At 43.9% G+C, this 23,067-nt stretch overlaps 1 protein-coding gene across 1 annotated transcript; it reads right to left on the minus strand.

The window, feature by feature from the left end:
- Positions 1 to 3,712: 3,712 nt before the first annotated feature.
- On the minus strand, positions 3,713 to 21,395 carry LOC104983926 (pregnancy-associated glycoprotein 2-like). Its single transcript, XM_010833472.1, has 9 exons — positions 21,343 to 21,395; positions 20,057 to 20,207; positions 18,983 to 19,100; positions 18,787 to 18,905; positions 17,353 to 17,546; positions 16,349 to 16,465; positions 6,115 to 6,256; positions 5,933 to 6,031; positions 3,713 to 3,998 (listed from the first exon to the last, which is right to left on the minus strand). The coding sequence occupies exons 1-9, from the start codon at positions 21,393 to 21,395 to the stop codon at positions 3,861 to 3,863; spliced, it is 1,131 nt and encodes a 376-aa protein (XP_010831774.1). The 3' UTR covers positions 3,713 to 3,860.
- Positions 21,396 to 23,067: the final 1,672 nt, after the last annotated feature.

Consider the following 23,067-nt stretch of genomic DNA (forward strand, 5'->3'; position numbering starts at 1 on the left):
TCAGAGGTCTTCTGGTGACAGAGTTGAAGTACGTTTCCCTTGCTCCTTAGTTTGGCTCTGATTCTATCAGCAGACCTGCCTTCTTGTAGCAGCAGGAAAGCAATACTGGGAGCTGGGTCTTCTGGGTTCCAGGCACAGTGAAGGCAGCCCCCTCCTGGAGTGGTCCCAGGAGACATTGGTGCAAGTGGCGCCTGACTCACTCCCAGGTCAGCAGCCCCAGTGCTCCCTCTCCTCATCCACACAACACAGACCACTGGGAGGCTGGGTCACATGGACCTGCATTCACAGTAAGGAGTGTTTTCTGCTCAGCCTTCTGACAACTTCGATGCAGTGTCTTATTGTTTCATCAGGGAACCCCTGGCTGAGAAAGGTAAGGGGTGCTGAGACTAGCCTGGATTCAAGGGTTGTGTTCCCTCTTTGATGCTCAAAAAAGACCTTGGAACTTTTAAGGCCTTGAGAGGGGGTGAAATAGTCATGTTCTTTCAGGACTTTGCTTTATGGACCTGGTTGGAGATAAAGGACAGACAACAGAACAAGGCTGGATATCTCTGGGTCCCAGATGGTTGCAACTTGAGTTCCAGCTACCAGGCTTCAGAGTCAGGTGCTGATGTTAGTTACAAATCACCTTTGGAGAAGGAATAGAGAGGAAAGAGTTTTTGCCCAGAGAGCGGTGTGGTCAGGGGACCACGGGATCACACAGGGAAAGATGAGACAAGGGCGATTGCTTGTTTCTTTGCTCTATCAGTTCCCTGGAAGTTCCACCCCTGAGAACAATCTCTCTGACAGAGATTGTCAGAGTCACTGGTGGTGCCCCTGGCACCTGATGCCATTGGTAATAACTGTTTGTGTACACAATCCTGAGCCCAGAGCTGACTCAGCCCTGTGACAGCCCCAGTCTCCGTTCTGAGGGGGATGAGATGGCTCATTTGTAACATTGTACAGGAGGCAGACACCTAAAACATCCCTAAGAAACAGAAATGTGAAAAGGTAAAGTGGTTGTGTGAGGAGGCCTTACAAAGAGCTGAGAAAAGAATAGAAGCCAAAGGCAAATGAGAAAGGTAAAGATATACCCAATGGAATGCAGACTTCCAGAGAATAGCAAAGAGAGATAAGAAAGTCTTCTTAAGTGAACAGTGCAAGAAATATAGGAAAACAATAGGATTGTGAAGACTGGATATCTCTTCAAGAAAATTGGAGATACCATAGGAACATTTCATACAAAGATAGGCACAATAAAAGACAGAAAAGGCCAGGCCTAACAGAAGTAGAAGAGATTAAGAGGAGGTGGTAAAAATACACAGAACTATACAAAAAGTCTGAATGACCCAGATAGGCATGATGGTGGGGTCACTCATGTAAAGCCAGATTGTGGAGTATGAAGTCAAGTGGGGCTTAGGAAGCAGCACTCCGAACAAAGCTAGTGGAGGTGATAGAATTCCAGCTGAGCTGTTAAAAATCCTAAGAGATGATGCTGTGAAAGTGCTGTTTTCGATATGTCAGCAAATTTGGAAAACTCAGCAGTGGTCACGGGACTGGAAAAGGTCAGTTTTCATTCCAATCCAAAAGGAAGGCAATTCCAAAGAATGTTCAAACTACCATACAATTGTGTTCATCTCACATGCTAGCAAGGTAATGCTCAAAATCCTTCAAGCTAAGCTTCAACAGTACATGAACTGAAAAATTGCAGATGTACAAGCCGGATTTAGAAAAGGCAGAGGAACCAAAGATCAAATTGCCAACGTTCATTGGATCATACAGAGAGCAAGGGGTTTCCAGAAAAACATCTGCATCTGCTTCACTGACTGTGCTAAAGCCTTTCACTGTGTGGACCAAAACAAACTGTGGGATATTCTTAAATAAATGCAAGTACCAGATCACTGTACCTGTCTCCTGATAAATCTGTATGCAGGCCAGAAAGTGATGGTTAGAACCAGACATGGGACAGTTGAATGATTCAAAATGGGAAAGGAGCATGACAAGCACTCTGGCTATTTAACTTATGTGTAGGGTACATCATTCGAAATTCTGGGCTGCATAAATCTCAAGCTGGAATCAAGACTGCTGGGAGAAATATCAACAACCACAGATATGAAGGTGTTACCACCCTTATGGTAGGAAAGGAAAAGTAACTAAAGAGCCTCTTGATGAGGGTGAAAGAGGAGAGTGAAAAAGCTGGCTTAAAACTCAACATTCAAAAAACTAAGATCATGACATCCAGTCCCATCACTTCATGGCAGATAGATGGGAGGCAAGTGGAAACAGTGGCAGATTTTATTTTCTTGGGCTCCAAAGTCAATATGGACCTTAACTGCAGCCACGAAATTAAAAGACACTTGCTCCCTGGATGGAAGAAAAACTATGACATACCTGGACAGTGTATGAAAAAGCAGAGAATCACTCTGCTGACAGAGGTTTGTAGTATCAAAACTATGGTTTTTCCAGTAGTCATGTACAGATGTGAGATTTGGACCATAAAGAAGGGTAAGTGCCAAAGAATTGATGCTTTCAAATTGCAGTGCTTGAGAAGATTCTTGAGAGTCCCCTTATACAGCAAGGAGATCAAGCCAGTCAATCTGAAAGGAAATCAACCTCTGACCCCTGCTGTCCCAGCTTTGGCCTCTACCAAGGGTATCCAGGTGGAAAGAACTGATGCTTCCACTCCAAAAGTGCCTAACCATGGCAGCTCCAACCAAATGTTTTGCAGTTCTTCCCCTGGAGGAAGCTCAGAAAGGCTGAAGACTTTATGTATCCTGGGTACCCCATTACACGAATGTCAACCTCCCCAGCAGCACTGGAGGCCAAGAAAGGGGTGTGCTGGGCCCTGGAGGATGGGGATGGATCAGGCATCCACAGGGGCCGTCATTGCCAAGTGGGACAGGAAAGGACCCAGCAGGCATGTGTGGCAGAGAGCTGGTGACTGGATTGGGGTGGGAAATGGACATAAGGGAACCAGCCCAGTATAAAGGACCTCACCCAGAACACCCTGCAGCATAAATCCACTGACAAAGTTCATCTGAGATGGGACAAATAGAGTTTAGTTTCATTACCCCTTATAATCCCTCAGAATGAGGAGGCTGTGGAGTTGGTGGTGCCATCATAAACTCTTTCATGGACTAAACCATCCACCAGTCACTATCTTTGGGGCTCCCTCTCTCCAGCTCCAGTCATGTGGTTTTTTTAAGAAACTGACAATCATGTTTGCTACAGGAACAGGGTCATGTGACCTTGTAAAGCCAGTCACAGGACCCCATGGCTCTGCCAGGATAGTTGGTCCAGGGCTGGACTTGTGATCTGAGATGGGCCATTCAGAGCACTCCCTTGAGCCTTGATAGCTCTAAGCTTCTTCCTTCCTGGTTAGATGTCTTCAGGATATAAAACCCTAGGGCAGGTAGCTTTGGATTCCCTCACTAGGTGTAGAAGCCTTAAGAAAGAAAGCTGTCAGACTAAGACAATCAAAGAAGAGAGAGGGGAAAGAGTGAGGATGAGAGAGAACTGATGACTTCTGATTTCGTGGGTCCAGCCACTGAGATCTTTGAATCTGCTCTAGTTCCTGTGTCCTGGATCCCCAGAATTCTTCCAATGAGTTCTCCCTTTCCTGAAAGCCATTTGGAGTTGGGCTTCTCTCACTTGTGATTCAGAACTGTTCCTAGATTCTCCCCGATCATTATGTACCTCCCAGATACAAACAGAGGCATCCATTTGTTTTAGAACGGTTAAGAGTGAAACCTTTTATTTTTCAGTGAGAATATGACTTTCAGAGCACCAAACACAGTTTACCAGCATCCTGGGCAGGAGTGCCCTAAGTGTGAGCAAGTGTGTGTTAGGACTGGCCTGAATGATTCCTGAACAAGTCCAAGCATTTACACAGCAGGAGCCAGGCCAATCCTGTTATTTCCTCGGTCATAAACTGAGAAATACAGCCTCAGGAAGACGTCACCCAGGATCCATTTGTCTGTGTCGTCCCCATGAAAGGTGCTAAGGCATAAGCTATTAGAAATCTGAGGGAGACAGAAATATACACCAGTTAGCCTGAGCCCTTGTCTGCAACCCTCCTCAATATCCAGACCTGCCACACTTCTTGTTTTTATTTCCTTCTTTGGTAAGTATCAAGTGGTTTCCTTAGAAGCTGGGGAATGTGAGAGTTCATGCAAAAAGTTAAAGGGCCAAGACATATGGTTGCCATGAGGAAGGGTGTGGGGGAGGCGAGGATTGGGAGTTTGGGATTATCAAGTGAAACTAATATATACAGGATGAATAAATAGCATAATCCTACTACATAGCACAGGGAACTATATTCAATATCCAGCAATATACTGTAAGGGAAAAGAGTAAGAAAAAGAATATATATACTTGTTTTTGTGTAACTGAGTCACTGTGCTGTATAGGACAACTTAATGCAACACTGAAGATCAGCTACACTAAAACAAATCTTTTTAAAAAATGAACAAGAGTGGTCATAGTTTCCCTCAGTCTCTGTTTCTTTCAGTCCACTGTTCACTGCTTTCTCTACAGAGAATGCCTTTTCTTTTTCCCACTTTTCCATGACCTATTTTTTGTTTAAAAAAAAAAAAAACTGTTAATTTTGTATTGAAGTATAGCTGATTAACAATATTGTGAGTTTTAGGTAGACAGTTAAGGAACTCAGTCATATATATACACACATCCATTCTCCCCCCAAACTCTCTTCCCATCCAGACTGCCACATAGCATTGAGCAGAGTTCCCTGTGCTACACAGTAGGTCCTTGTTAGTTATCCATTCTAAATAGATTAATAGCAGTGCCCACAATGCATTCTTTAACACTGCTCTCAAGCTCTCTAGGCAGCCTTCCTGGACCCACAGTTACCATCCCTGAAGACTTCAGACTGGGTCAATGACTTACCCTGGTTCTGCCATAGTCTGTGGCCCTCATCACTCCTAATCTGTTCCCAGCACACCTTTGCACAGCTACCGGGGTACCATTTGCATGGAATCCAGTATAGATTTGCCTCAACCCAAGCATCTCCTCTTTCCTCCATGAGGTTGCATTTTAGAATTACTGAAATTCCCTCTCTTCCTCAAAGCCTTCTTTGAGCCTATCAGCCTGCTCTGAACTCCCACAGGGAGCTGATAGGAAGCCTCCACCCTATACCAGGGCTTTGCAGTCACTGTGCACCCTTTATTCACCTTAGCATCCAACCTCCCCACAGAGGGGACTAGTATCCCAACTCAGAGAGAGAGCACTGAGGCTTAGCAAGGGGAAGTTGCAGCCAAGTATTAAGGTAATTGTGTTATTTATCACCCCAATCTGGACATTTCTGAGATGGAATGGGAGACTGCTAATCACTATGGTGGGACAGCACACTGCCAACCCCGCTTGTCACATGGTCTATTTGAGGGGTTGCTAGAGCTGACTTTCCGTGTTCGTGCACCTGAGGGCTCTGGTTGAACTGAAGCTCTGTGAGGACTGAGGCCCTTAGTGTTCCCCTCTCCTTGTGACTCCCACCATGCCAGCACAGAGTAGTGTCTCAACATTTATTTCTGGATGATGGATGTCCCAGACTGCCCTTTACTCTCAAGTGGTTGGTCTTGTGGAAGGCTCTGGCCCAGCACAGGGGCTCAGTAGCATCTGCAATGGTGTGACCTGGCCTGCAGAGGGACCCCTCCTCCCAGCAGCAACCCAAGAGTTCTTGCCTATGTGCGTGCTAAGTCACTTTAGTCGTGTCTGACTCTGTGCAGCCCTATAGACTGCAGCCTGCCAGTCTCCTCTATCCATGGGATTCTCCAGGCACGTCTACTGGAGTCGATTGCCATGCCCTTCTCTAGGGGATTTCCTAATCCAGGGATCAAACCCGTGTCTCTTACATCTCCTGCATTGGCAGGCAGGTTCTTTACCACTAGCTCCATCTGGGAGTCCCAGAATTGAGAAGCAGCTCTCTGGATTGGCCCCTCACCTTTTGGATGTAGGCTTCAGCAGGCACTGAGTAATCGATGCCATTGATGGTGAAGATGACAGGAGGCAGGATACTGATGACAGGACACAAAACCATGTACTGTTGGGGAAAGAGGGAGAGAGGTTGGCCCAGGAGATCCTTGTGTAGGGGAACTGGGAGAGACCTGTGTCATGACCCTTCACCTCGGAACCGTAGGGCATAGCGTGGATGAACTTTTGGATGTTGGTGACTGGTCTTGCTGGGCCATGGATCAGTGATGTCCCGGTATCCACAAGAGCCTCGCAGCCGTGTTCACAGCCAATCACTCTCCCATTCATGGAGATGCTGAGAAACAGTGGGACAAAGTGGGCATCAAGATTACTCAGAAGTCTCCCTCACAGCTGCCCTCTCCACGACTGACTCCCAAACAGTCCTTCAGCTCTTGCCCTGACTCTGTTTTTCTTTGCTCTCATCATGTCACCTTCTTTGATATCCTTAAATGCAGTACTTGAGAAGCAGTCCTAAAGTGAGGAATAGGACAGGGAGATCACTTTCTCCCTCACAAATTCACCAAAAGAACATTTGAATGCTGAGCAAATTCCACAAAACAACTTCTGAATGCCAGCAGAGCACATCAGGCACCCAGAAAAGCAGCCCATTGTCTTTGCAAGGAGGTAGGAAACAATATAAAAGACAAAAAGAGACAAAAGAGGTAGGGACGGAGCTCCATCCCAGGAAGCGAGTCTTAAAAACGAGAGAAGTTTCCAAACACCAGGAAACACTCTCACTGCCAAGTCTGTGGCGAGCCTTGGAACCACAGAGGGCAACATAACCGGGAGGAAAAATAAATAATTCAAACCCACAGATTATGTGCCCAATGGTAACTCCCCCAGCGGAGAAGCAGCGCAGGTGTCTGCATCCGCGACTAGCAACCGGGGTCTGGGCGGGGAGGCACAGGCTGCATTGCTTAGAGTAAGGACTGGGCCTCAATGCCCCAAGGGCAATCTGAAGGAACTAACTTGGGGTAGCAAACCAGACTGTGGGATAGCTACCATGCGAAAAGCCCTAACCTAAGACACCACCAGGCTCACTCACAGAAAAAGGACTGACTAGAGCTACGTGAAAAGCCCTAAGCTAAGACACAGTTGGTGATGGACAAGAAGGCCTGGCGTGCTGTGGTTCATGGGGTCGCAAAGAGTCGGACATGACTGAGCAACTGATCTGATCTGATCTGAAGACACCATCAGGCCCACTCATAGAACAAAGGACTGAGCAGAGCTAGCTGGCTGCAGACCGGCCCATCCCCCTCTGGAGACAGGCAGGCGAGGGCAGCCAGAGCCGGAAGGGGGCAATCGCGGCCCCAGAGAGGCATTATCTACCAAACTGCAAGCAGGCTTTGTTGTTAACTAAGACTTCTTGGGATTCTGGATGGTCAACATCCACCTGAGAAGGTGCACCAGTTTACACCCAGAAAACCGAGAGGCAGGGAGGGGGGAGGCGATAAGTCACAGCGACTTGCCAAACACCTGGTCACCTGAGCTGCTCGGACCTGGGAAGGGCACAAAATGCAGGCCCAACCCAGTCTGTGCCACTGAGGACTACCCAAGTACCTAAACCTGAGCGTCTTAGACCTGGAAAGTGCATACAACCCAGGGCCGGCCTCAGACAGTTCCCAGCAGAGCAACCTAGAGCCTAAGCAGTATAGACAGGGAAAGCACACACGCCATGAGCGGGAGCAAACCCAGTGTGGCCGAGTTACTGCAAGCACACGCCAGTGTTATCTGTTGGCAGCGTCCCTCCCTCTCCATAGCACGACTGAACAAGTGAGCCTAAAAACGTGTCCACCACCTCCCCCTTGTGTCAGGGTGGAAATTAGACACTGGAGAGACCAGCAAACAGAAGAAGCTAAAACAGAGGGAACCACCTTGAAAGTGACAGGTGCAATAGATTAAAACCCTGTAGTTAGTACCGACTACATAGGAAGGGACCTATAGATCTACAGACATATAAGCAGAACAAGGAACTATCTGAAAATGAACTGGCCCCATACTGCCCACAACAACACCAGAGAAAGTCCTAGATATGTTTTTACTATATTTACTATCATTCTTTATTTTTTTAATTATTTTTAAATTTTAAGTCCTCTATTACTCCTTTAATTTTCATTTTTATAACCTACTATTACTTTGCAAAAATAAAAAGAGAGAGACCCTATTTTTTTAAAGCAAACTTCACTATATATATTTTATAAATTTTGTGACTTTATTTTTTTTCTTTAATATTGTATTTTTGAAAATCCAACCTCTACTCTATATTTTTAATCTTTGCTTTTTGGTATTTGTTATCAATTTTGTACCTTTAAGAACCCAATCTTCAGTACCCATTTTTACTTGGGAGCAAGATTACTGGCTTGACTGCTCTCTCCCTCTTTGGACTCTCCTTTTTCTCCACCAGGTCACCTCTATCTCCTCCCTCCTCCTTGTCTTCTCTACCCAACTCTGTGAATCTCTTTGTGTGTTCTGGGCTGTGGAAAACACTTAGGGAAATGATTACTGGCTGGATCTGTCTCTCTCCTTTTGATTCCCCCCTTTTTCCTCCTGGCCACTTCTATCTCCTTCCTCCCCCTTCTCTTCTCTGTGTAATTCCATGAACATCTCTGAGGAGTCCAGACTGTGGAGCACACATAAGGAAGTGATTACTGGCTACCTTGCTCTCACTTCTTTTGATTCCACCTCATCTCATTTGGGTCACCTCTAACTCCCTCCTCCCTCTTCTCTTCTCCATGTAACTCTGTGAACCTCTCTGGGTGTCCTTCACTGAGGAGAAACTTTTCATCATTAACCTAGATGTTTTTTCAATGGTGCTGTATAGATGGAGAAGTCTTGAGGCTACTGTAAGAATAAGACTGAAAACCAGAAGCAGGAGGCTTAAGTCCAAATCCTCAGAACACCAGAGAACTGCCTCTAGGGAACATTAATCGACAGGAGCTAATCAAATGCCTCCATACCTACACTGAAACCAAGCACCACCCAAGGACCAACAAGTTCCAGAGAAAGACATAACATGCAAATTCTCCAGCAACAGAGGAACACAGCCCTGAGCTTCAATATGCAGGCTACCCAAAGTCACTCCAAACCCACTGACATCTCATAACTCATTACTGGACACTTCATTGCACTTCAGAGAGAAGAAATCCAGCTCCACCCACCAGAACACCCACACAAGCTTCCCTAACCACGAAACATTGACAAGCCACCTGTACAACCCCACCCACAGCAAGGAAAGTCCACAATAAAGAGAACTCCACAAACGCAAAATACAGAAAGGCCACCCCAAACACAGCAATATAAACAAGATGAAGAGACAGAGGAATATCCAGCAGGTAAAGGAATAGGATAAATGCCCGCCAAACCAAACAAAAGAGGAAGAGATAGGGAATCTACCTGATAAAGAATTCCAAATAATGATAGTGAAAATGATCCAAAATCTTGAAAACAAAATGGAGTTACAGATAAATAGCCTGGAGACAAGGATTGAGAAGATGCAAGAAAGGTTTAACAAGGACATAGAAGAAATAAAAAAGAGTCAATATATAATGAATAATGCAATAAATGAGATCAAAAACACTGGAGGGAACCAAGAGTAGAATGACAGAGGCAGAAGATAAGATAAGTGAGGTAGAAGATAGAATGGTAGAAATAAATGAAGCAAAGGGGGGGGGGAACAAATTAAAAGAAATGAGGACAATCTCAGAGATGTCTGGGAAAATGTTAAACACACCAACATTTGAATCACAGGAATCCCAAAGAAGATGAAAAGAAAGACCATGAGAAAATACTTGAGAAGATAATAGTTGAAAACTTCCCTAAAATGGGGAAGGAAATAATTACCCAAGTCCAAGAAACCCAGAGAGTCCCAAACAGGATAAACCCAAGGTGAAACACCCCAAGACAGATATTAATCAAATTAACAAAGATCAAACACAAAGAACAAATATTAAAAGCAGCAAGGGAAAAACAAAAAATAACACACAAGGGGATTCCCATAAGGATAACAGCTGATCTTTCAATAGAAACTCTTCAGGCCAGAAGGGAATGGCAGGGGATATTTAAAGTGATGAAAGAAAATAATCTACAGCCCAGATTACTGTACCCAGCAAGGATCTCACTCAAATATTAAGGAGAAATCAAAAGCTTTACAGACAAGCAAAAGCTGAGAGAATTCAGCACCACCAAACCAGCTCTCCAACAAATGCTAAAGGATCTTCTCTAGACAGGAAACACAAAAAGGGTGTATAAACTCGAACCCAAAACAATAAAGTAAATGGCAATGGGATCATACTTATCAATAATTACCTTAAACATAACTGGGTTGAATGCCCCAATCAAAAGACAAAGACTGGCTGAATAGATACAAAAACAAGACCCCTATATATGTTGTCTACAAGAGACCCACCTCAAAACAAGGAACACATACAGACTGAAAGTGAAGGGCTGGAAAAAGATATTCCATGAAAATAGAGACCAAAAGAAAGCAGGAGTAGCAATACTCATATCAGATAAAATAGGTGTTAAAACAAAGGCTGTGAAAAGAGACAAAGAAGGACACTACATAATGATCAAAGGATCAATCGAAGAAGATATAACAATTATAAATATATATGCACCCAACATAAGAGCACCGCAATATGTAAGACAAATGCTAACAAGTATGAAAGGAGAAATTAACAATAACACAATAATAGTGGGAGACTTTAATACCCCACTCACACCTATGGATAGATCAACTAAACAGAAAATTCACAAGGAAACACAAACTTTAAATGATACAATAGATCAGTTAGACCTAATTGATATCTATAGGACATTTCACCCCAAAACAATTTTATCTTTTTCTCAAGTGCACACAGGACCATCTCCAGGATAGATCACATCCTGGGCCATAAATCTAGCCTTGGTAAATTCAAAAAAAGTGAAATCATCCCAAGCATCTATTCTGAGCACAATGCAGTAAGATTAGATCTCAATTATAGGAGAAAAACTATTAAAAATTCCAACATATGGAGGCTGAACAACACGCTGCTGAATAATGAACAAATCACAGAAGAAATCAAAAAAGAAATCAAAATATGCATAGAAATGAATGAAAATGAAAACACAACAACCCAAAACCTATGGGACACTTTAAAAGCAGTACTAAGATGAAGGTTCATAGCAATACAGGCATACCTCAAGAAACAAGAAAACGGTCAAATAAATAACCTAACTCTACACTTAAAGCAACTAAAAAAGGAAGAAGTGAAGAACCCCATGGTTAGTAGAAGGAAAGAAATCTTCAAAATTAGGGCACAAATAAATGCAAAAGAAACAAAAGAGACCATAGCAAAAATCAACAAAGCCAAAAGCTGCCTCTTTGAAAGGATAAATAAAATTGACAAACCATTAGCCAAACTCATCAAGAAACAAAGGGAGAAAAATCAAATCAATAAAATTAGAAATGAAAATGGAGAGATCACAACAGACAACACAGAAATGCAAAGGATTGTAAGAAACTATCACCAATTATATGCCAATAAAATGGAGAACTTGGAAGAAATGGACAAATCCTTAGAAAAGTACAACTTTCCAAAACTGAACCAGGAAGAAATAGAAAATCTTAACAGACCCATCACAAGCACGGAAATTCAAACTGTAATCAGAAATCTTCCAGTAAACAAAAGCCCAGGTCCAGACGGCGTCACAGCTGAATTCTACCAAAAATTTAGAGAAGAGCTAACACCTATAATACCCAAACTCTCCCAGAAAATTGCAGAGGAAGGTAAACTTCCAAACTCATTCTATGAGGCCACAATCACCCTAATACCAAAACCTGACAAAGATGCCACAAAACAAGAAAACTACAGGCCAATATCACTGATGAACATAGATGCAAAAATCCCTAACAAAATTCTAGTAATCAGAATCCAACAACACATTAAAAAGATCATACATCATGACCAAGTGGGCTTTATCCCAGGGATGCAAGGATTCTTCAATATCCTCAAATCAATCAATGTAATACACCACATTAGCAAATTGAAAAATAAAAGCCATATGATTATCTCAATAGATGCAGAGAAAGCCTTTGACAAAATTCAACATCCATTTATGATAAGAAAAAAAGATTCCTCCAGAAAGCAGGAATAGAAGGAACATACTTCAACATAATAAAAGCTATATATGACAAACCCACAGCAAACATTATCCTCAATGGTGAAAAATTGAAAGCATTTCCCCTAAAGTCAGGAACAAGACAAGGGTGCCCACTCTCACCACTACTATTCAACATAGTTTTGGAAGTTTTGGCCACAGCAATCAGAGCAAAAAAAGAAATAAAAGGAATCCAAATTGGAAAAGAAGAAGTAAAACTCACTGTTTGCAGATGATGACATGATCCTCTACATAGAAAACCCTAAAGACTCCAGAAGAAAATTACTAGAGCTAATTAATGAATATAGTAAAGTTGCAGGATATAAAATCAACACACAAAAATCCCTTGCATTCCTATACACTAACAATGAGAAAATAGAAAGAGAAATTAAGGAAACAATTCCATTCACCATTGCAATGAAAAGAATAAAATACTTAGGAATATATCTACCTAAAGAAACTAAATACCTACATATAGAAAACTATAAGACACTGGTGAAAGAAATCAAAGAGGACACTAATAGATGGAGAAATATATCATGTTCATGGATCAGAAGAATCAATATAGTGAAAATGAATATACTACCCAAAGCAATCTATAGATTCAGTGCAATCCCTATCAAGCTACCAACAGTATTTTCCACAGAGCTAGAACAAATATTTTCACAATTTGTATGGAAATACAAAAAAACCTCGAATAGCCAAAACAATCATAAGAAAGAAGAATAGAACTGGAGGAATCAACCTGCCTGACTTCAGGCTCTACTACAAAGTCACAGTCATCAAGACAGTATGGTACTGGCACAAAGACAGAAATATAAATCAATGGAACAAAATAGAAAGCCCAGAGATAAATCCACGCACATATGGACACCTTATCTTTGACAAAGGAGGCAAGAATATACAATGGAGAAAAGACAATCTCTTTAACAAGTAGTGCTGGAAAAACTGGTCAACCATGAGTAAAAGAATGAAACTAGAACACTTTCTAACACCATACACAAAAATAAACTCAAAATGGATTAAAGACCTAAACGTACAAACAGAAACTATAAAACTCCTAAAGGAGAACATAGGCAAAACACTCTCCGACATAAATCACAACAGGATCCTCTATGACCCACCTCCCAGAATATTGGAAATAAAAGCAAAAAGAAAACATATGGGACCTAATTAAAATTGAAAGCTTCTGCACAAAAAGGAAACTATAAGCAAGGTGAAAAAACAGCCTTCAGAATGGGAGAAAATAATAACAAATGAAGCAACTGACAAACAACTAATCTCAAAAATATACAAGCAACTCCTTTAGCTCAACTCCAGAAAAATAAATGACCCAATCAAAAAATGGGCCAAAGAACTAAACAGACATTTCTCCAAAGAAGACATACAGATGGCTAACAAACACATAAAAAGATGCTCAACATCACTCATTATCAGAGAAATGCAAATCAAAACTACAATGAGGTACCATCTCACGCCAGTCAGAATGGCTGCTATCCTAAAGTCTACAAGCAATAAATGCTGAAGACGGTGCACAGAAAAGGGAATCCTCTTACACTGTTGGTGGGAGTGCATACTAGTACAGCCACTATGGAGAACAGTGTGGAGATTTTTTTAAAAACTGGAAATTGAACTGCCATATAACCCAGCAATCCCACTGCTGGGCATACACATCGAGGAAACCAGAATTGAAAAAGACACATGTACCCCAGTGTTCATCGCAGCACAGTTTATCATAGCCAGGACATGGAAGCAACCCAGATGTCCATCAGCAGACTAATGGATAAGAAAGCTTTGGCACATATACACAATGAGTATTACTCAGCCATTAAAAAGAATACATTTGAATCAGTTCTAATGAAGTGGATGAAACTGGAGCCTATTATACAGAGTGAAGTAAGCCAGTAAGAAAAATACCAATACAGTATACTAATGCATATATACGGAATTTAGAAAGACGGTAATGATAACCCTGTATGCGAGACCGCAAAAGAGACACAGCCTTTTGGACTCTGGGACAGAGTGAGGGTGCGATGATTTGGGAAAATGGCATTGAAACATGTATAATATCATATGTGAAACGAATTGCTAGTCCAGGTTTGATGCATGATACAGGATGCTCAGGGCTGGTGTACTGGGATGACCCAGAGGGATGGTATGGGGAGGGAGGTGGCAAGGGGGCTCAGGATGGGGAACACGTGTACACCCATGGCAGATTCATGTTGATGTATGGCAAAACCAATACAATAATGTAAAGTTAAATAAATAAATTAATTAAATTAAATGTAAAAAAAAATAAAATAAAATGCAGTACTTGAATAGGTTCTTTCCTACCTCAGGACCATGACACAAGCTGGTCTTCCTTCCTAGAAGACCCCACTCCCCTTTGACTAGCTAATTTCTCCTCATCTTTCAAATTCCAGCTTAACTGTCATGGTTTCAGTGAAGTCTTTCCCCCAGTGTATATCAAACTCCTGTCTTGGTCATTTTCTGTAGACCCTTCCTCATGTCTAGCATTTACCAAAGTGACAATTCACTATGTGTGTGAGTCATTTCATGTACATCTTCTTAGGTGTGAGGGCAAGTTTTATTCTCATTGCCTCGCTAAAGTGCCTGACACACAGTGGATGCACAGTGAGTGAATGAATGAATGTGAAAATAATAAATCAGGAACATCCAAAGAGCTATATCCAGTGTCTCAACGATAACGGGTCAAACACACAGTGAAGATGGAGGTTCCCTGGGGCAGCAGATTCTCATAGTGGGAGACAAGCTGCCCTGGGAGAGGGTGTCTACCATTACTGCTCATTCACCAAGCTCAGACACTGAGGCCCTGGCCAGATGATACCTGATAGCCCACGGACTCTCCAAAGGACAGGGCAACTTTTGTCTGAGGGTATCACAGAGATTCCCATCAATTACTATGCTAGTTATCAGGCCACTCCTGGATCCCACCTTCCTGATTCTATCAATCACAGAGCCTCCTCCACTGTGTGCTCAGGATGGGGGTCAGGGGTGGGTAGCTATGGTTATGTGGAGTGTCTCTTTTTATGAGTTGCTTTCAGGTCTCAAGACTGCAGCCAACCTCTCTACATAGCTGGGTAGCTTCTCCCTAAGGAGACCAGATTGTCCCGTTTGTTCAGGACTTTCTCTGTTTTTAAACTGACATTTATATGTACTGAGAACTTCCTCAGTCCTGGGTTCAGTTCAGTTCGGTCACTCAGTCATGTCCAGTTCTTTGTGACCCCATGAACTGCGGCACGTCAGGCCTCCCTGTCCATCACCAAGTCCCAGAGCCTACCCAAACTCATGTCCATTGAGTCAGTGATACCATCCAACCATCTCATACTCTATCATCCCATTCTCCTCCCTCAATCTTTCCCTGCATCAGGGTCTTTTCAAATGAGTCAGCTCTTCGCATCAGGTGGCCAAAGTATTGCAATTTCAGCTTCAACATTAGTCATTTCATTTTCCATTCATTTTCCAATGAAAACCTAGGACTGATCTCCTGGGTGGACTGGAGAGGATGGACTGGTTGGATCTCCTTGCAGTCCAAGGGACTCTCAAGAGTCTTCTCCAACACTACAGTTCAAAAGCATCAATTCTTTGGCCTTCAGCTTTCTTTATAGTCCAACTCACATCCATACATGACTACTGGGAGAACTATACCCTTGACTAGACGGACCTTTGTTGGCAAAGTAATGTCTTTGCTTTTTAGTATGCTGTCTAGGTTGGTCATAACTCTCCTTAACCTAGACAATTGGTCATCTTATCACAACTCTGTTCAGGCTGAGGAAATTCTCCCTGATCCTCTGTTCACCACACTGTAGGGTCCTCTAACCATGCTCCCCACATCACAGAGCAGTGGGTGCAGCCCTCCCCCAGCTGCACAGACCTCTCTGGACCCTGTGAAGGACCCTAGTCTGAGCCCTGGTCAGAAGGCCTGGGATGATTATGAACCCATGGGTGATTTGTGTATCTATGTGTTTGTGTGTTTGTGTATGTATTTATGTGGCTCTGTGTGTCTGTCTCTCTGTGTGCTTGTGTGTATCTGTCTGCCTAAGTGTGTTTATATGTGTGCCTATATGTGTGTTTATATGTGTCTGTGTGTGCTTATATGTGTGGCTTTATGGGTGGAGCATATCTCTGTGTGTGACCATGTATCTGTGCATGTGTTTGTGTGCTTGCATGTGTCTATGTATAGATGTGGGAGCATCACTTGGGGTGGCATTCAGAGGAAGAGGCTTACCGGTCCACAGTTATTAGCCAGCTTTTGGTTTGGGACACTGGTATCCAGTTGAGCTTTCCCTTGTGGTAGGAGTGGTCCACCCCACCTAACATCAACACACTGCCATTCTCCTTGCGGCTGTCGAGAGAATAAAAGAGGGGGATTCCTTGGAGGACTGTTATGCTGGGCAGTCTGAGGGCTGTGCTTGTCCACCCAACAAGGCCCTAATAGGGTCCCCATTTTACAGATGCAGAAATTGAGGGATTGAGATCCAGACCAAGATTAGTCACTGGCTAGAGTGGCACAGAGCAGGTTAGAAGCTGAGTCACTTGGCCAGGTTCCACCCACCTAGGCTTCTGAAGAGGCCCTGTACCTCCTGCAACCTGAATACCCTCAAAGGACAGTGTGCTGAAGGGCTTGGGCTTCCCCCTTGTCCAGCCTGTAATTTTTTCAGAAAAATCAAGGCCTGAGAGTGCTAAGGGTGTGGCTTCAGGTCACCCAGGGTTGGTTTCATCTGCCTGTGACCTGTGCTGTCCATGGGGCCCCACATTCAGCAGGGCCCCCCACCTCTGTTATCTCTGTCTGGAAATTCCTAAGACTTGTTGGATAAGGTGTCCCACACTTCCATTTTGCACTGTCTCCTGAAAATTATGTAGTTGGTCCCGGTGAAATGTTAGTGAGGAAGGAAAGATTTCCACCATCGCTCACTTTCATTCCATTTCAAATTCGTCAGCAAACTGTGTTACTTTTTCCTCCAACTTTTATCCTGACACCTTCCATTGCTGTCCCACTCCCCTCACCCCCGAGACCAAGCCACTGCCCTTGAGCCCATGAGCTAGGCTGTGTTCCAATAAAACTTCATTTACAAAAGCCAGTGGTGAAGCCAGGTGAAGCCCTGGGGCCATAGTTATCCTGGGCTACACAGTCTTTCAGGATACTTCTGTAACAAGTATTCTATAATATTCATCCAACTGAAAGCATCTCACAGCTAATTTGGAGAGAGGGCTTGTCCAGCTCAGACTTACGTGCTCAAGTAGAAGGCAAAGATAGGCTCAGAAATGGCACCTTGTTGCTTCAGCTTGTCAAAGATGGGGATGGTTCCTGGGACAGCGAGGCTGGGGTAGGACAAGCCCAGGACACCATCGAAGGGTGCGTTATCAAACCCGAATTGCTGCAGGCTTAGGCCAAACGGCTGGTCAGTGCTGACAAGTTTCCCGATCTGTGGGAGAGAAGAGTGTTCGCACATAAAGGATTGGAAGTGGGACTGGTCTCGGGGGTGCAGATGACATTAGAACCTCAGAGAAGAACTGAGTCCTGGCTGTGCCCTGGGTGGACTTCAGATGGTTAAAACAAGCTGGGACAGAAATTCGGGTTCCATTGGTGTGTGGACGTGAATTTTAATCAACACCAGCCATTTCTGCAAACACCATCTGAGTCAAATTGGCCTCATGCCTTCTGCACAGGTAGGGAAACCAAGAGTCAGGACTGGACCCAATGGTGCCCTCTTGAGGACAAAATGAGTAGAGAGCAGGGTAGTCCTCTCTTTGGCATCACTATGATCTGATGACAGAAATGGACTGAATTTATTGCAATGTATTATGGATTCTGCGTTTGCCAAGGAAGGCAGGAGCCCATTTTACAATGTCACTGGTAGGGTTCTTATGAATATGCCACCTGGGAAATATACATTTAGGGGTGTGTGTGTGAGAGAGAGAGAGAAATAGAGAGACAGGGAAAATCCTCAGGCACTTTGGGGAGGGAGGCCATAGATTTTACTAGACTTTCAGTGGCCCCCTAGAGTGAGAACCCATTTATCAAGTCCCTCCCGTATGTGTGGGCCCCTGCTTTTGCTGCCTGGATATCTGAAGCCCTAGGCTGCCCCCAGGGTTGCCCAATCAGTTTTATTCTCTCTCAAATAACCCCACACCTGCTTGAGTCCTGACAAGCCAGCCCAGCTACCACTTCCCAGATGTGTGACTTTGGCAAGGCCCTTGCTCTCTATACCTCAGTTCCCTCATGTGTATCATGGAACTAATCATAGTAACTTCTGTGTGGGGTTGTTGCAGGATTAAACAAGTTATTACCATGAAAGTACCCAGCACAGTTTGAGAATATAAAAGTGGGTGCTTTTTTCCCTGTCCCTGTTCCCAGCCAAATGAACCTTAAGCTTCTCACGGGCAAAGGAGCTGCAAGTCCACATCCCAAGCCACTCTCTGGGTTAGCCACTCTGGGAGTTTGAGTGTCAGCAGGGGCCCTGTCTCCCCAGGGACAGGATTCTGCAGGTAAGGCGGCTAGTCACAAGGGGAGTTAGGGAAGGACGGGCCCTGCCAGCTGGTCCTGCATCTGTTGTGTAAGCAGTGGTCACTCCATAGCCAGTTCTGACCTAACATAGGCCATCTATGGGGACCACGAGGGGGTTGGTTAGTGCAGATCTGATTCAGCTTCTGTTTCCATGTTACCCGAACAGTGTCATAGGCAAGAACTCCGTTCATCATCCCAGATCCGTAGAGGATGTGGAAGGGCCTGCGCGTAAGCCGGAAGGTGGAAGATTTGTGATGGTCGAAGGTAATATGTGTATCTGCAGACATGAGAGATGAGTGTCAGTCAGGTCATAGGGTGGAGGGGATGAGTCAAGATGGGGAAGGCGGTACTCACGACAGGCAGGACTGATGCACTTGATGGAGGGCACCCACAAGTCAGATGAGCCCGTGTCAAAGACAACCCGGAACTCCTTAGGGGGTGTTCCAATGGTGATGTTACCCACATAGGCCATCTAGAGGGGCCAGGAAGAAGTGGATTAGTGCAGATAGGGCTCCCCTCGATTCCCAGACTGCTGCCTTCCTCTGGGTGTCACATGGCTCTTGAAATCACTTTCCAACCACCATTCAGCTCACAACCTTTGCTCAGAGTGCCTGCATTTGATATTTTTTCCTGTGCTATGTGGTATGCAGGATTTTAACTCTATGACCAGGCATTGAAGCAGTACCTTCTGTATTCGAAGCCCAGAGTCATAATCACTGAACCCCCAAGGAAGTCTGGTGACCTCATCTGAGAAGCTCTCTAGTCTCCTCTTCAAACCCATCCTGAGCACCTCCTTTTCCAGGAAATCCTCCTTAATCAACCCCAGCCACTCCTTCTAAACTCAGACCATGTTTGATCAACACCACACAATTGGCCCTTTCACTAAACATGTATTTACTCTTTGCACATCTCTCAGGGTAGCTTGGCCATTCTTGAATAAGAGATGAGACCTTTTTCAAGTCAATAATAATTATAGTGTTAGATTCTTATGGCATCATGTGCTATAGGGTTTCAGTAAATTTTTGCTGTTTTGATTCTTGGATCTCTGGAAGCTGAATTCCTCTACCTGGGGATTCACACTTGATTTCCAGTTGGCTTTATTTTTTATTAGAGATGGCTTACTACTTCACCTGTAACTGAGTGGCTCACTTAGTTCAGAAAGAACAATCTCCCTCAAACTAATGCCACATCTTTGGCACAGAAATAGATGTTTACCTGCCACCTGGTCATTGCTGGGCCGTTACCACAGACCAAGAGTTAAGGATGAGAATGTCTTCTCCTCTGGGAATGGGGCCCCTGTTCCCCACTGTTTCTGCCTCCTGCAGGAGCCCCAGATCCAATATCCCACCTGGAACCTCTAGATGAGCCCCACTGCTAGGCCAGAGCACAAGGGGGCGCTGTGGAGCACCAGCCTCCCAACCCACTCACATCCAGAGCGTTCCTCAGGGGGTGAGTAGATAATTTGGGGTCACTAGCAGAATCATCGGACATTCTATTGGCTTGTTCCTCCAGGAAACTGTTCAGCAAGTTTTTTTCCCTCAGGATTTCTCGCATTGTCTTCGTTTTAGTTAGAGGCATTCTTTCACCAAGCATGAGGAAAAGGAAACAAAGAAGGAACAGTAGTCAACTGTCAGTGTTATAGTGTAACAGTCATACCTGGCATTGTAATAGCACTGTATATTTTCCAAGCATTTTTTTTTTTGACTGCCATCTATTATCAGAATGCTGTGCAAACACAGGGCAAAGACATAGGTTTGAATACAGATTCTGTTGTGTTATCTTGGGTCAGCCAATTGAACATTTGGAGTCTCAGTTTCCCTATCGGTAAAAAGGTGGAAGGGATAACCCCCACCCACCCCCCATATAGAATGCTTTGGCTGTTAAATAACATTTTGGATATAATGTACCTGATATATAGGGAGTCTCAACAAAGACAGCCATTACCGTTGCTGTTGCCACCCCACTATATCTTTCTCATAGAAGGTTAGGGAGGGAGGAAGAAGGGGGATTCTGATTCTCTCTTTACAGGGAAGAAATTTGAAATGCAAGGTGTTTGTGAAGTGACTGTGATCACATGGCTTGTTCGAGGTAAAAACAGTCTAGATGTAGCCTAATCGTTCTCCAGAGTTGAAGCAAAAGAGAGGGGTGAGAGAAGAATCCAGGAGAAGGAGAACAAATTAGAGAAATTAAGAGGCTAGAGAAACAAGAAAGAGTCAAAATTGAAAAGAGAAAAGAAAAGAAAAAAAAAAAAAAACAGAGAGATCTACATGAACAGAGACATCAAAGAGATGGAGAAATAAATAGATGAAGAGATAAATGAGAGAGATATAGAGATGCAGACGTGAACACATACACACAGAAGTAGAGAGAGAACAGAGAGGACGCCTAGAATAAAATGTAGAAAATGCTACTCAGCAGGACCACACGTACATTTGCATAGGATGAGCAATGAACAATTGCAAGGTGTTCCATTTTCATATAGGTCATGACCGCACGCCCAGAGCTGTACAACCCTGCAGGTCTACCTCAAGACCCTTGGAACCCACATTTCCCATGGCAAAGTACTTGCCAATAAGTGAGAGTTGAACTTTAAGACCATCTTGGAATGATTATATTCCCTTCTAACCTTGACAGGTAGAAGAATATGAGGAAAATAAGAAAAAAAAAAAAAAAACAGAAAGGAAGTTGATGCCACTTACAGTCCCTGTACTTACATGACTATGCACTCTGAGAGGGCCACCAGCCCAAGGAGCACAAGCCACTTCATGCTTCTTTCCTGGCTCCAAGTGCTCGCAGAAGATCCGGTTCTGGTCTGCAGTGGTGATCAGGCCCTTCCAGTTATATATGTTCAGAACTACCTTAATTGTTCCCTTTAGGCCATTATTAGATTTGATAAAAATAGAAACCTCTCGATAAAATCTTTACCTCAATCAGTGCCCTTGGGGAGTGGACTTTGAAGATTCTCAGAATACAAAGAGTCTACTATAATCTCTTCCTTGAGGCTTGGCTAGAAAACTAAACTGAAGTGCATGCATTATCTGAGAGTGTGGAAAAATTTGCCGACCTAGAGACAAAACACTGCTATTAACGTGATAAAAGTGAACATTAGGGGCCAGGCTAGACATTTGTGATCTCATGTGGTCTTCCTAGCCACTTCGTGAGATATGCATTGATGTCCTCAGTTGGAGAGGAGATTGCAAGAAGGAAAAGCCATCAAAAAGACTTTAGGGGCAGCCCAGGGACATACGAGTCACTTTAGGTGGTGGGAGAGATGGCACAGATCAGGGGCACCTGTGATGCCAGTCTGCATCAAAGAGCTAGACTAGAGCAATATTTCAATTGCACGGTTTCAATATTGGAATAAACGTCATGCATCCACAAGATACTTTATATAATCCAACAAGCTTATACAGAAAACCCTGTGTGCTGGTGTCTGGGTTAGATGCTGGAAAGAGTCAAAGAGGATCAAGACACAAGTGGTCCATATCTTCAGCAAGCTAGCAGTCTGGGGCAGTTCTCACAAATTCATGGCCCAGGAGGCAAGAAAATGAATACAAGGACTAGGTGGCTATGCTAAACACTGGGCAGCACAAGCCTTACCACTGAGGGCAGCCTCTCCTCCGCTCCAATCATGCTGGAAAGCGGGCCAGTAGGCCAAGTTTTCAAGAGAAGTCAGAAGTCTGGATACTTGTGTACAATCTTCTGATTTTAATGTTAGCAACATTTTTTTCTTTTTTCAGAAAAAAAATAGTGAGAATAAAATCTCCACAACAGAGTGCTGGATTCGGCCTTCAGTCTATGTAGGTTTTTATTTCTGGCCTAGAGGTGAGAGTGCAGTGGGGACAGAGAGGGATTTAATTCAAGTTGGTTGATGTAAAGTGATTGAATCCATATTAAACATATTAGTTTTCTTTCTATTTATAAACTAAGTCACCAGGCACATATAAACCAATGAATTTAATACTGTCCATTTGTTCAAGATAAATGGATATATCTCTGATATAATTTCCCAGTAGGGCCCATGCCATGAAAAATTTTGTCTGCCCAACCAAACATATAAAGAAATAATTTTGGAATGTCTTATCAGTCAAAGAAGACAAAGAAAACCACTCAGAGCTCCTGCCCAGCCTGAGATGAACAGCAAAAGTCGTTCCGTCGTGTCCGACTCTTTGCAACCCCATGAACTATACAGTCCATGGAATTCTCCAGGCCAGAATACTGGAGTGGGTAGCCTTCCCCTTTGCCAGGGGATCTTCCCAACCCAGGCATCGAACCCAGGTCTCCCACACTGCAGGCGGATTCTTTACCAGCTGAGCCACAAGGGAAGCCCAAGAATACTGGAGTGGGTAGCCTATCCCTTCTCCAGAGGATCTTCCTGACCCAGGAATCAAACAGGGGTCTCCTGCATTGCAGGCAGATTCTTTACCAAATGAGCTATC

Source organism: Bison bison, unplaced genomic scaffold (genome assembly GCF_000754665.1).
Source record: "Bison bison bison isolate TAMUID 2011002044 unplaced genomic scaffold, Bison_UMD1.0 scf7180017863691, whole genome shotgun sequence".
In the NCBI taxonomy this organism is placed as follows: domain Eukaryota; kingdom Metazoa; phylum Chordata; class Mammalia; order Artiodactyla; family Bovidae; genus Bison; species Bison bison.